This window comes from Papaver somniferum, chromosome 1 (genome assembly GCF_003573695.1).
Source record: "Papaver somniferum cultivar HN1 chromosome 1, ASM357369v1, whole genome shotgun sequence".
In the NCBI taxonomy this organism is placed as follows: domain Eukaryota; kingdom Viridiplantae; phylum Streptophyta; class Magnoliopsida; order Ranunculales; family Papaveraceae; genus Papaver; species Papaver somniferum.
Window position 1 is genome coordinate 219,081,006 of NC_039358.1, and position 15,054 is coordinate 219,096,059.

General features: G+C 36.3%; 1 protein-coding gene and 3 non-coding genes across 4 annotated transcripts; 2 read left to right on the top strand and 2 right to left on the bottom strand.

Annotated features, from left to right (window-relative positions):
- Window positions 1-2,940: 2,940 nt before the first annotated feature.
- LOC113342052 lies at window positions 2,941-3,030 on the bottom strand. Its single transcript, XR_003356369.1, has one exon. It is a non-coding gene; the product is annotated as a small nucleolar RNA Z221/R21b (small nucleolar RNA).
- A 387-nt stretch (window positions 3,031-3,417) lies between these two features.
- Window positions 3,418-3,527, top strand: LOC113342087. Its single transcript, XR_003356396.1, has one exon. It is a non-coding gene; the product is annotated as a small nucleolar RNA Z279/snoR105/snoR108 (small nucleolar RNA).
- A 1,444-nt stretch (window positions 3,528-4,971) lies between these two features.
- LOC113342586 lies at window positions 4,972-5,188 on the bottom strand. The gene has a single exon (XR_003356743.1). It is a non-coding gene; the product is annotated as a small nucleolar RNA U3 (small nucleolar RNA).
- Window positions 5,189-5,738: 550 nt separating this feature from the next.
- On the top strand, window positions 5,739-6,876 carry LOC113316229 (chlorophyll a-b binding protein of LHCII type 1-like). Its single transcript, XM_026564449.1, has one exon. The coding sequence runs from the start codon at window positions 5,820-5,822 to the stop codon at window positions 6,630-6,632; it is 813 nt and encodes a 270-aa protein (XP_026420234.1). The 5' UTR covers window positions 5,739-5,819; the 3' UTR covers window positions 6,633-6,876.
- Window positions 6,877-15,054: the final 8,178 nt, after the last annotated feature.

The following is a 15,054-nucleotide window of genomic DNA, read 5'->3' on the forward strand; positions in this document are numbered from 1 at the left end:
AGGATCATGCGTGCACAATGATGATATAATCCATAAATAGTTGCTCCAGAAGTAGAGCACAATGAGATCGAACCATGCTTTATTTTGATTAATTTCAAACAAATAGCATATTCGGCCTATACAATCCAGGTAGAACTTGGTTCTTTGACAAATATACAGGTATTTGGTGTGGTAGTTCTAACCATCCAAGTGTAAAGCCTATTGGACATATATGATTAATTTGTCATAAAACATAATGAGAAGAAAGCAGTCTTATAGTATATAAAGACTCGCCTTGTGGCGCAAGGTTTCTCACAAATCCCTGGAATTTTTCTCTTGTAATGAACGTCATAGCGTTCCGCTACTTAGTTAGCTTGGTAATTTCAAAAGGACTTGAAATGCAGCATATGCATGTGGTTGTTACTTATCTCTGAAAAAATCAAGAGATATCAGATATTTACAAAAGTACTTGATAGCCTTTTGTTTCCCAAATCAAGTGACTTTAAATCACAGAGTGCGTTTACAGTTAGATATAACGCTCACTTATAGATTGAAGCAATCAGGCGGATGTGGTATACCCGTCTAAGTGACTATTTGATTTGTAGGGGATATACAAGTAAGTTATTTTTATTGTGTATTCACAAGAAAGTTCCTGATTTGGAATTGTAGCTATCTATGTCGATGATACAGACATGATGGGTACTCTTGATGAAATAAGAGACCTTAAAAGCTATTTGAAATCCGAATTTGAGATGAAAAGTATGGGGAAAGCTCGACCGAATACTGAGCTTGTGGTATATGATTCCACCAGTTTGCATATGTCTAAAGTTGTCAGGCAATTTAACAAAGACATGCATCCTGATAGCACTCCCATGATTAGTCGAGGTTCAAATGTAAGTAAGTGACCATTTCTTCTAAAGGAAGATGAGGAAGATGTCTTGGGAGATGAAATTCCCATATCTAAGTACAATAGACGCATTATTGTACTTAGTACAATAATGTACTCGATTAAATTTCACATCCTCAAGGAACTTGTTAGCTAGATATAGCTCAGAGCCATCACAATGTCATTGGAATGGTACAATGAATGTAATCATGTACTTAAAAGTAACCATTGACATAAATTTGTTTTATCCCGGCAAAGACATTAAAAGGAATGCTAATGAAAGTGCAATCCAAAAGTTGTTGATTATAAAGGAACAATAATCTCTTCTCCAACGAAAGTAATCAGGGGGAGATATGGTAGATTATTTTCTAAGTCATTATCGATATTCAGTTTCGAAAAGTACATGACTAAAGGAACTGTCTGGAACAACTCTGAAAGTAATCAGGGGGAGATGCCGACATCAGGGAGAGGATCCAAGGATATGATGTCGACATATTTTACTTCGAAATTGAAGCCGTGTGGTACTCTTTTTCCCTTTGATCGAGAATAATTTTCCCCAAAAGGTTTTGTTACTCGACAAGGTTTTTAGCGAGACAACACTTAAAGCATAAAGTATGTTTAACATTGAAGACATAAAGATCGCGTTGATATTACTGAAAAATATCTGAATCAAAGAAAAGAAACACGATAGTCTGTTAAGCAACGTAACTTCCAGAATCAACAACAAGGTCTTATAAACATTCTAGTCACCAAAGTAAAGTGTGATAAAACTCCTTTTGACTGCACTAGACTAATGAAAATTTTCTGACATCAGGGAGAGCATCTAATGGTGTATTAAACTATTTTCCTCCACCGAGGTTACTTTCTCCCACAGGGTTTTGTTACTCAAGATTTTTCTGGAGGTTCACTGATCGCTTCTTTTTCTGCCTTATAGCCATCGGAGGGACGGGTAAGGTTTTTAATGAGACAACAACAAACACCGGGAATGTAATTTCCCAGCTTAGGCTATTGTCTTTCCCACGAGGATTTTCTACCTTAGGAGTTGTGAAGCAACTAGTCAACTTCAACAGAGCAAAGTGATCATCTGCAGATTACCTTTACTTGCATCTGTCACGTTGTACTCTTTTCCCTTCGTCAAGGTTTTATCCTACTAGGGTTTCCTTGTCAAGTTTTTAATGAGGCAACGTATACACATCCAACTATATATGTACTAAGTTTAATTAATATTGTACTCTTTTTCTTTAGTACAGGATTTTTCCCTCTGGGTTTTTCCTGACGAAGTTTTAACGAGGCAATTAACTTAAACTCTTCGATCTTTGAAGATCGTATTACATGTGATGAACTACATGTAAAGTACGAGACAACATGTGAAGTACTACATGTGAAGAGTTTACCAAGGTTTTATCCCACTGAGTTTTTTTTCCTTGTCAAAGTTTTAATGAGGCAATGGACTTCGACACAAGTCATCAATAAGAACGACATTTGAAGAACTACATGTGAAGCTCTATGTATAAATTTTTGTCATTGAACCGCACAAGGGGAGTGTTACAGGGCCTACGGCCCATGGATGTGCGGTCAATCTAGATTCCTAGAGTTGTATATAAAGGAAACTATGTAATGGTTCTATTCTAATCCCCTAATAAGATTCTTCTTCTTCTTCCTCTTATCTCTCCATGTTTCACCTATAATTCTCCTCAAACAGAGTCTTTTACTTCCCCAATCTCTTCTCTTGAGGAATTTTCAAGAGGGTTGCGAAAACGTACCATCTACATAGCCATATTATGTACATATAAGCTTCAATCAAAATAAAAAATTATGAGGTAAACAGATTGGAAGCAAAATAGCACATTAGAGGAGAATAAAGAAAGAACCATCATAGACCAAATTTTATCCCCAACAGCAGTGTTATTATTACTGTACGGTCCGCATCATGGTTGGCCGCAAAGGACCCCATCATTTGGATCTTTCTTTTATCTCAATCAAAATCCTAATTGAAAAATAAAAAATAAATTAAGATCTCCAAAAACATTAGATCTGAACTAAGAACAACAGATTAATGAATAATGTTGATTTGAAGGCTCATAATAGTTATGGTGAGTCGTTTATCAGCAACTGATTTGATAAATCACTCTGAGTGGTGCATGACTTATATATCATCATAGCCTCCTCTAAACAAATCTACTTTTCTCTAATTCGATTTCAGAAACAACATCAAAATTAAAACTAAAAGATTCATGATTTGATGTAAAGAAAAAATTAAACCTCTACTGGTATGTAAAGAAAAAATTAAACCTCTACTGGTGAAGAAATTAAAAAGAGAGAAAAGGTGAAGAAGAAGAAGCGCCGTCTTAGCTGATGGACACAAGAGAAAACATCGACTAGCGATTTTATAGGTTTTTGAGAATACTAGGGTTTTCTAAACCCTAGAATCCGTATACTAGTCCCAGTAATAGTCCCACACTGGTGAGTACAGAGGCGTGAGTGTCAAAATGAGAGTGATAAATATGGATGACAAATGCTCGATCAAACTCATGATCCTTCAGGCAGATAATGGGAAATGATGAGTGGTCAAAACTGGCAAACTCTATGCGAGAATTGGGTGTCCAGCCTAAGCCTGGTTACGACAATATGGGCACTCCCCTTTTGTTACCCTTCTGATCCCTGCCCCACCTTTTAAAACAAAAATCAATCTTTTTTTTTTTGATTTTAGCACATAAGTGGCTACCGAACTAAAAATCAAAGTCTGTGCGAGCTTTCTGATCAAAAAGACTATGAAAATAAAATGGGTCATATTTTTTTTTTTTGTAATTCGTTCACAAAATAATCATACTTTTGTATTTGTATAATTTCTATTTTGATTAGGAAATGGTCACATTTCCATCCGATTTAATATTTTTAAATAATAATCATACTTTTATATTTGTATTTTGATTAGGAAATGGTCTCACTTCCATCCGATTTAATATTTTTAACTAATAAAGCGGGGTTAACTTTTTTCATAATACCCTCCTCCAAAATACCATATTCATTTAATAAATTGGTTGATCTCCAAAATACCATATTCATTTAATAAATTGGTTGATGCGGTGGTGATGAAGCGGTGGTGGTGAAAGATTAAAAATCTTCACTAAACCCCAGAGGGGAAGCGATGAATCCTTTGGATGAATGCGGTGTAACGATCCTGAATGCGTTCTAACGATCCTGAATGCATTCTAATGAACCCGAATGCGATGTAACGATATGTATGCGGCGGCACCACCACTTACAAATAACACCACCGTCAAAAAAATTATAATGAAGATAGAATTTGAAATTATTTATGGAAGGATAAATAGAAAGGATGTATAGGTAATTTCATTATCATATTTAACTGTGAGTCACCACTTAACTCTCTATTTAACGGAAGTATGACCATTTTGTTAATAATTTATAACAGTACGACTACTTTGTAAATCGGGTCTTAATAGTATGACTGTTCTGCAATTTTTCCATCAACAAATTAGCTGCTTTCAATGACAACAAACCAAACCAATCTCAGAACCACGAAGTAAGCAAAGATTGGAGTCTCTCTTCCCAGCTCTCACCAAAAAATCAGAAGCTGGTGCACCGTTGTAGCATAAGGTCCGAACGAGAAATGAGAATTTGAGTGGCACTTTAGAATTCCAGAGCTGCTTAAGAGTAACCGAAAAGTCTTCACCCAACTACCACTGTCTTGAATCATCATCTTCAGAGCTGACAATCCTAGCTGAAATATCTCCTTAACTGTTGTAACAGAAAAGCAATGACCCCTAATTATTTTTTTTTAAATGAAGATATAGATTAGGAAACTGTAGTCAAATACATTCTGACAGAGATCATCCAGTCGGGCTCTGGCATTATGCAGCTTGAGCAAGGCATGGAACATGCTACATCTCATTTCATTCATAATCAAAATAAATCAAATCTCTTCCTTAGTCTCATTTCTTGCCGCTCTATATCTCAATGTAAATATTCATCACTCGAATTGCAAAATTCTTTATTACTCAGTTAATTATCATTTCATAGAAGCAGTACTATTTTATCACATCAGAGTCTTGACCAAAAAAAGGAACAAAAAAGTGTTTTGGAGTCTGTCAGACAACCGCACGACCACCACAGCAGGCCAAGGCCAAGCTGCAAACGATCATCTACAGCCACAAGGCCTACATCATAGGCCTGTGACCATTAATAACGCTCTGATCGTGCGGTCCTGATTCATCAACCAGACTATGGTTCCTGTCTCCTTAGAACTCAAGGATGCAGAGGTACGAGCCTATAGAACAGATCCTGTTCAAGTAAGGTCGTGTGCAGTTTCCCGATTCAACTCCCTATATACTACAGTCTACTTCGCAGCCCTGTCGCTGTGGGACTAAGAAATGAGGTTCTAGAATCTAGTTACTTCTGAATCCCATTTGGGGAAAATACTATAGATATATATATATACGTCGCAGGTTCGAGACTCGCATACCCATAGCAATCGTAATGGGAAATGATGATGCCTCAGACCAAGTTGTACAACCACTACTCTCTAATCAAAAGAGAAGTAGTTGATGTTGATGTAGCTGCACTTGGTAATCCTTAAGACTAGTATTTACTCTGTAACATCTTGCTTAAAATATTACTTAGTCTTATTTACTATGTTCAGATTTGTATGAGAATCCATCCATTATGTCTATGAAAATCCATGTCAGACATATTGCGTGGCTGACAAAAAAAAAACAAAGATTCTTGAATTTGTGGTGCAAACTCTACAACCAATGAGAACTTAGTAGAAGATATTCATGGATGGATATATCTAATCCATAATCCAACACTGGTAACTTATATAAAGAACTTAAACTGCATCAGTCTTAACTCACCAAATCCAAATACCATCTTCAGTAACCTTTCAGTTTCATTTCTCTCTAACCAAAAAAAAAAAAAAAAAACATATTTGATGGCAACCATGGCTCTCTCTTCTCCATCATTTGCAGGCAAAGCTGTGACTGTGAACTCACAAACAGAATTCCCAACTAATGTTAGATCCAGCAGCAACAGCAAGATCTCCATGAGGAAGACATCTGCAAAGAAGCCTGCTGCTTCTTCTGGAAGTCCATGGTATGGTCCAGACCGTGTCAAGTATCTCGGTCCATTTTCTGGTGAGTCTCCTTCTTACTTAACCGGTGAATTCGCTGGTGACTATGGTTGGGACACTGCTGGACTATCAGCTGACCCAGAGACCTTTGCAAAGAACCGCGAACTTGAGGTGATCCATTCAAGGTGGGCGATGCTCGGCGCTTTGGGCTGTGTCTTCCCCGAACTCCTCTCAAGAAACGGAGTCAAATTTGGCGAAGCAGTTTGGTTCAAAGCCGGATCTCAGATCTTCAGTGAAGGAGGACTAGACTATTTGGGCAATTCCAGCTTGGTTCATGCACAGAGCATCTTAGCTATTTGGGCAACACAGGTCATCCTTATGGGCGCTGTTGAGGGCTACAGAGTTGCCGGAGGTCCACTCGGTGAGGTCGTTGATCCACTTTACCCAGGTGGCAGCTTCGATCCATTAGGCCTTGCAGAGGACCCAGAGGCATTCGCCGAGCTAAAGGTAAAGGAACTAAAGAATGGTCGCCTCGCCATGTTCTCCATGTTTGGGTTCTTTGTTCAGGCTATTGTGACTGGAAAAGGTCCTCTAGAGAACCTAGCAGACCACCTTGCCGACCCAGTGAACAACAATGCTTGGTCATACGCTACCAACTTCGCTCCCGGGAAGTGAGAATAAACGTACCAAAGGAAAATTGGTGTTTGGTTTCCTACTTTTTTCTTTATCCTCTGTACATCCATTTAGCTTGCAAAATTGTGGAGCATGTCTGAGTTTCATCCAAATAGTGCTTGTGTCTATGGTGTAGTTTCTTATGTACCTCATAAAATGGAAACTACATATACTCCCTATATTCTAGAAACAATCAAGCGGTTCAATTGTTGGGTTGTAAATATGAAACCAAACAAATTAAGAATGAGATTTATCGGAACTAACAAACTCTCTGACCTTACCACTATTTCAACCAAATTGGAAATCTCCTTTAGAACCCCTAGTTCTTTCATCAACATCATCTAACTGACATAGCTTCTGGGAACATGTTAACTATAAGACCAAAATTCTTATCTAATTCCAAAACTAAACCAGTTTTTAGCTTCCACATAGTTTACACCAGGAATTGAAATTCACAATGTAGTTCAGTTTTCATGTTTCTTTTTAATTCTAAAGCATCTTCGACGAATCCAACAATGCAACAAGACATGGAGGGATTGGTTGCTTAGTCGGAAATGACATAAACAAGGACTACATTGACCGGTTCTATTGGCTACTTTCTATTCTTGGCTTTCCTGAACTACCATTGTTGTACAGCTTAATCTTACTCCTGTTAGCTGAAGTTTCTTTACTGAACAGGAAAATGTTTCCATTACTATATTGCGAAGTCCCTAAAAATCATCAACAGTTTCTCATGTACAATACATATTATCAATTTCAACGGTATATGAAGAAAAGATGAGAAAATTTTCTATTGAAAGGAAAAAAATTGAAATATCAAGATGGCATAAACACATCCAATTTTTGAAGGAAAGATCTAAAGATAGCTACGGACCTTTTTGCTTACCTTATCGATGGGAGCTTTGTTCTCATGAAATAACACAGCATCACCACCATGTCCATGACTTCTCCAATTCCCATGTTCTCCCAATGCATCAAACCCAAATGAATCTTCTTCATTTGCAACTGAATTAAATACTAGTATTATCAAAATCTAAGGAACATTTTGTCAATCAGCCTTGCATTTTGTCAATCAGTGCTGCTGCATCTCCAAATATGGCCAATTTTCTTTGTTGCATACATCGAATTGCATGACCAAAGCATTTCCAAGAATTTGTTGCTGAGAATTTTCAGGAACTGGCTGCACTACTCGCTTGTGTATATTATATGAATGGTAGAGTTAAGATCGGTGATTCAGCTGTGTCTTGTTCTGTATCTGTTTCTGATCATGGATGTTGTATTATACCCAAAAATTGGTTAAGAGCATTTGTGAAGAAATTAATCAAAAATCGGATAAGAAGGAAGATGCTTGGGATCGTGAATTAAGGTTTTTGAAGAAAGAAGGTGGAAGAGGAGAATGAGAGAGACTGTTGTTACTTGAATGAAGAATTTTTTTTATGGTCCCGGGAGAAGAGAATTGAACTAGCGACCTTAAGCTGCAAGGAGGAAAGCGAGTTTCTATTCCAGAATTAGTCCATACATACCATCGATACATCCAAAATGCGGTAGATTTAAGCAACAATTAATTGTGAGATATTTCACCGCCGGCATGGTTTTTCAACGCCGGCAATCCATCGACCATGCCGGCATCATTGAAAAATCGTGCCGACAGTTACAGTAAAATGACAGTTGCAGTAAAAATATCCCCAATTGCTCGTTCTTAAATTTCATATTTAAAGTGAAAATTTGGCGTACAGGTCGCTGGTATCATTACCTGGAAACTTTACCACTATATTACAATGACATTGGCAAGGATCCGTAATTGTGGGTTCAAGAAGTTAGCCTAGACAATGGATGGCAAGCCACATGAGAGAAAACAAAAAACGATAGAAACTTTTTCTTATTGGTAAGTGAGAAGACTCAGAAAAACATTCTTGCGCTTTTTAGCAGTGAGATTATGTTGGTTCAGATTTCTTTTTTTTCTTCATTATCAATCAACAAATTCAATTCATTCAAAATGGTGATTACATATTCACTTATGAGATTAACAAATACATTAAAAACATCAAGATGATCAAAACCCCAATATAAATAAGGATATCAACTACAAGTAGATCGCAAAGACAAAGAGCAATAAACCGCAGAGATACCCAATTTTTGATTATGCATAAGGAAGAGATGATGGCATATTCCGGACATCCGACTATGTAATTAGATTGTATTCTTCCATGATAAGAGATGTTCCTGAAATGAAGGAGTATTTTTTCCATAAACTTGTAGATCCAAACGAACTTGGATGCCCTAAATCCCTAGAGTATGGACTCAAATCGATTTCGTGTTGAATCGAGATTAGTAAGCCACAAACCGGCCATCAAATATTTAAACTCACCCCACAACAACGTAGAAAAATCTCCCCAAAACGACGAAAAAACATTTTATTCAATAAGATATTATCCAAAACTAGGAAAGAAACAGAAATCCTTGCTCAAATCTAGTCCAACCAATTTTGAGAAAGAAAGCAGATGAGACGGTTCTAGGATTTTTTTTTGGGAAGGGAAGTGAAAAGAAAGAAGAAACATAAGGAAAGGATTCGAAACTTATTATAAGGTATAGAATCAAGTTTATGCTGGGCATTTTAGCTCCAAATAAATGTTTTGGAACTAAGCCATGCTGAAATCTTTCAGCATTAGGAAAAGAGGAACCCCGATGCAACTTCATTGGGATTCAAACGGAGTGGAACCGACTCATGGGAGAGTGGGAGTAGGAATTATTGGCTAGTGAAGAATGACAGACCTGTTCCTACTCTAATATTGGGACTATTTCTTTTCTTTTAACGAAAGCTTCAACGGGTAAACCTTCATCTTTTATTTGCAACCATGTAAATCGGTTATAAAAGTTTTGTTGTTGTGGGGTATAAGATGCTTTAGGCAACGATATTAAAAACTTCGAAAGATTGTTATTTGAGCTGTTTTTGCCAAATCTGATGTTAATCAGGTAACTATTTACATCATAATAATACAACAATTCTAGTAATCTTTCAACATTTTATTTATTTTTTGCAAGGTCAATTTTACTAGTATCAACTTTTATGAATGCATTATTTTACTGTTTTAACTGCAATATAACAGATACTTTTCCAATAAGAAAACCACCATTTATGTTTCTTTAGAAGCAAAACAAAAAAAAGCCCAAAATCCAACTATAATCCCCATGGCAACAATAGCATACAATAGATGTAAACTTTTGTTTTCCATCCCCTTGATTGTCTTCATCAACTATACTTGAAGGACTAGTATCATCGTAGTGTATATATTATGGTCACCCTCGGAATCTTCAAAGGAAATCCACACAAATATATCATTCCAAAAGCAGAACCACCTAAATTTGGGGTATCTAAGTGGTTTCCTGTGGAAATCTTGCACTGTCGCTTAAGTTATTGTGGGATAAGTTCAGAAACCCATGGAGTCAGTTAATGTCAAAGATTGTGGGATATGTCTAGACAGTTCTGAAAATGCGGGGGTACACCAACCACACCCAACAATTCGTTTGGAAATCTGAGAGAACTTACTCCAATACACTTTCTAGAGAATCAACTAGACAGTCAGAATCAATCTAGATTAAAGTATATCAAAGAGTTTAATATCTCTAACTCTTGATTCAATCCACAATCAGCAAATAGAAATCTGCGCGCCTGATTGAATATAAGAGGAATTACTTGAACGGTACCATAGACCAATGTTCAAGTGTCAATCAATATAAATCAACAACCAAAGGTTGAATATTCTAATTGATTGATCTTAACGCACAACCTGTGATATTTCAATTATATAACAAAATATAACACGGAAAGGAAATAACGCATACACCATAATTTTGTTAACGAGGAAACCGCAAATGCAAAAAAAAAAAGGGATCTAGTCCAGATTGAACACCACATTGTATTAAGCCGCTATAGACATTAGCCTACTACCAATTATCTTCGGACTGGACTGTAGTTGAACCCTATCAATCTCGCACTGATTCAAGGTACAATTGCGCTCCTTACATCTCTGATCCTAGCAGGATACTACGCACTTGATTCCCTTAGTTGATCTCATCCACAACTAAGAGTTGCTACGACCCAAAATCGAAGACTTGATAGACAAATATGTCTCACACAGAAAAGTCTATAGGAAATCTGTCTCCCACAAGAAATACCCAAGAGCTTTTGTTCTGTCTTTTGATAAATCAAGGTGAACAAGAACCAATTGATAAACCAGACTTATATTCCCGAAGAACAACCTAGTATTATCAATCACCTTACAATAAACTTAATCGACTAGCGAAACAAGTAATTGTGGAATCACAAACGATGAGACTAAGTTTGTTTGTGATTACTTTTCTATCTTGCCTATCGGAGATATAAAATCTCGAGCCAATTATTTCAATTGCACTCAACACGATAGAAACAGTAAGATCAGATCACGCAACTACAAAGATAATAGTTGGGTCTGGCTTCACAATCCCAGTGAAATATTCAAGTCGTTAACCTACGGGGCCTCGAGAAGAAACCTAAGGTTAAAGGAGAATCGACTCTAGTTATGCAACTAGTAAAACACAGGAGGTGTAGGGATTAGTTTTCCCAGTTGCTTGAGTTCTCCTTTATATAGTTTTCAAATCATGGTTTGCAATCCAAGTTACCTTGGTAACAAAGCATTCGATATTCACCGTTAGATGAAAAACACGATTCAACCAAGCTAATATCTTTCAACCGTTAGATCGAACTTATTTTGTGAAAAAGCGGTGGTACAACAACCACACCCAACAATTCGATTAGCAATTTATATGGACAAACTCCAATATACTTTCTAGAGAATCAACTAGACAGTCAGACTCAATCTAGATAAAAAGTATATCAAAGAGTTTATATCTCAATCTGTCGATTTGATATATACTCAAGCAAATAGAAATTTGCGAGTGTTTATCAAATACTAGAGAGATCACTTGGATGGTACCCAAGACCAATATCCAAGTGTCAATCAATTTAAATCAACAACCAAAAGGTAGGATATTCTAATTGATTGAACAACGCACAACCTGTGATATTTCAATTATATAACAAAATATAATGCGGAAAAAAAATAACACAGACATCAGAATTTTGTTAACGAGGAAACCGCAAATGCAGAAAAACCCCGGGACCTAGTCCAGATTGAACACATACTGTATTAAGCCGCTACAGACACTAGCCTAATCCAAATTAACTTCGGTCAGGACTGTAGTTGAACCCTAGTCAATCTCACACTGATCCAAGGTACATTAATGCTCCTATGCCTCTGATCCCAGCAGGATGCTACGTACTTGATTCCCTTAGATGATCTCACCCACAACTCAGAGTTGCTATGACCCAAAGTCGAGAATCTTAATAAAAAAATCTATATCACACAGAAAAGTCTACGGTAATAGATAAATCCGTCTCCCACGAATATACCTACGAGTTTTGTTCCGTCTTTTTATAAATCAAGGTGAACAGGAACCAATCAATAAACCGGTCTTATATTCCCGAAGAACAGCCTAGTATTATTGATCACCTCATAATAGTCTTAATCGACGCAACGAAAAAAGATATTGTGGAATCACAAACGATGAGACGAAGTTTTTGTGATTACTTTTTTATCTTTCCTATCGGAGATATAAAATCTCAAGCCAATTATTACAATTGTACTCGTACGATAGAATCAGCAAGATCAGATCACACAACTACAAGAAAAGTAGTATCGGTCTGGCTTCACAATCCCAATGAAGTCTTTAAGTCATTAACCTGGTTTTAGAAGAAGAAACCAAAGGTTAAAGGAGAATCGACTCTAGCTGTGCAACTAGTATCACACGTAAGGTGTGGGGATTAGGTTTCCCAGTTGCTAGAATTTTCCCTTATATAGTTTTCAAATCAGGGTTTGCAATCAATGTTAGGTAACAAAGCATTCAATATTCACCGTTAGATGAAAACCTGATTAGATTCAATATAATATTTCTAAACCATTAGATCGAAAACTTAGCTTGTTACACACAAATGAAATGTCCAATTTTTGGTTTACGAACCGTTCCCAAACATTAACATTTGTTGGTTCAACAATAGTTAACCAAATGGTTATCCATATGATTACTTTCATATTAACCATATTCTTCTTCACCATAACTAGTTCAAATGACTCAAATGAACTAGTTAGAGAGTTGTTCAATTGCTTAGATCTTATGTAACTAAAAAAGACACAATCGAAGCAAAAACGGCTTGATTCACTCGAATCGGTTCATGAATTTTATAGCCACGGTTTGCAAAAGAATTCCTTAGTTTATATAAACATGAGTTCAAGAAAAACCGGTTTTAGATATAACCTGCTCAAGTTCGCGGACTGGGTTCGCGGACTTAAGCTCATGGAAGGAGTTCACAAACTGCAGCAGAAATTCTCGGGTCGAGAACTTCCGCCAGTTCGCGGACTTGGCTCATGCCACTTCCATTTCTCTTGATCAACAAAGTTCGCAAACTTTGGTTCAAAGAATAAGGACATATACATATATGTGTTTCCACAACAATGCTTATATCCTACCAATGGTTATGTAATCTAAACTCTCATTTCAATCATTGAAACATTCTCAGAGGACGGATATAGCCTTATTCACAGACCATTTTTCGTCAGAGCAATTTTCAAAAGTGATTGAAACATAACATGACTTTCGTCACTAGGTAAAGATGAATTCGGTTAAAGCGAAAGCTTACCAACACATATTTCGAGAAATAGATAGGCGAGATAAACTCGGCTCGAAATAGCAAATGCGCATAATGAAAGTTTATATATCAAAACGACTTTTGTCTCAAGAGTAAGAGATAGAATAGATATACTTTTGAGTGACAAATAAGTTCAAGTCTCCACATACCTTTTAGTTGATGAAGATCCACCAGTTCCTTGAGTAGTCCTTCGTGTTGTATGATGATTGCCATGGAGTTCTTGAGCTCAACTACGCTTTCTATCCTAGTTCGAGACCTTTAGCTATGTAGGCTAGAAATTAAAACTTATAGTTTTGATCACTAACATTGACAAACATGCTTGAGATAGCAACGCATGCGAGTTCGACCGAGCGATTCTCTAACAATCTCCCCCTTTGTCAATTTTAGTGGAAAAACTATTAATACATATAGAATACAAAAAATAAATAAATAAACTTTTGTAGCTCCTATTCCACATGCCTAATATTCAACATTACTCGAAATCTTCGTCACTTCCAAGTACTCCAATGATCCCAAAGGTTGTAGGTTTAGCATCATCGTTGTTGAAAATCCGTAGCTATAATAATAAGAAAACAATAGTTCTCAATCATTGTTATACAGTGTCATAGTATCATTGCACAGCGTCAAAGTCCAATTGTATCACAACTTCAACAACAATACTATGGTGATATGTATCACTCCCCTTTAGTCAATACTCCATCTCACATGGAAACCACTCCCCCTTACATTATGATTCGAAAACCATATGTATTTGTAGTGTGAACTACATATTAATTCTCCCCCTTTTTTTCAATAAAATTGGCAAAGGTACAAGAACGGGGTCCTAATGAAATTTCTGAAAGAGACATTTCTTGACCAAAAGAAAGCAAAAATATCAACTTGTTCTTTAGATGCAATCATAAAGCCGAAGCTAAATGCATTCATCAAGGAGTTTATAAAGATACAAGATAACCCCTATAACATTTCATAGTCGCACTCCCCACAAAGATATAGCAATTAAGCGCAAGTTCAAAAGAACTCTCCCCCATTAAATGTCATTCCCGAAAGAACAACAAGAGCGACCTTAATTTCGAAAGAAAATAAGGATTTCTTTGGACATAAAAAATCACATACAAGTATGAATTTGAATCCAAAAACTTCAATTAAATTAACCACAAGAGAACCCATGATTAATTTAATCGACAAATGCTCAAACATAAGTGAACTTATGGAGACTCAAAAAAATACAATTAGATTAATCACAAGAGAACCCATAATTAATCTAATCGAAATACACAACCAAACTAATCACAAAAGTAATCAATTTAATTGGTCGTACTCGACATAAGAAAACTTACGGACCAACAACTAAATAACCAAACAAGATGATTAATTTAGTTGAAATTGCTCAACATAAAGTACCTCACGGAACAACAACATAACTAATAAAATAATCAACTTGGTTGTATAATGCTCAACATAAGACACTTTACAGAGCCTCACAGTAATACACAAAAAATATGGATCAGGGAAGACCAATTAATGCGGAATACACATTGATTCATTCTATTTTCCATCACTATTCACATAACGACATACAATAAATATAATCCTTGCAAACAAAAGATTTTAACCTATCTTCCATCAATAATTGACAATATAGGCTTAACTTTTGTATTTGTCAAAATTCTATTCATTTTTTTA

What these genes read in the sequence shown, in the direction of transcription:
- LOC113316229 (XM_026564449.1), top strand. Translation starts at nt 5,820, where the DNA reads ATGGCAACCATGGCTCTCTCTTCTCCATCATTTGCAGGCAAAGCTGTG.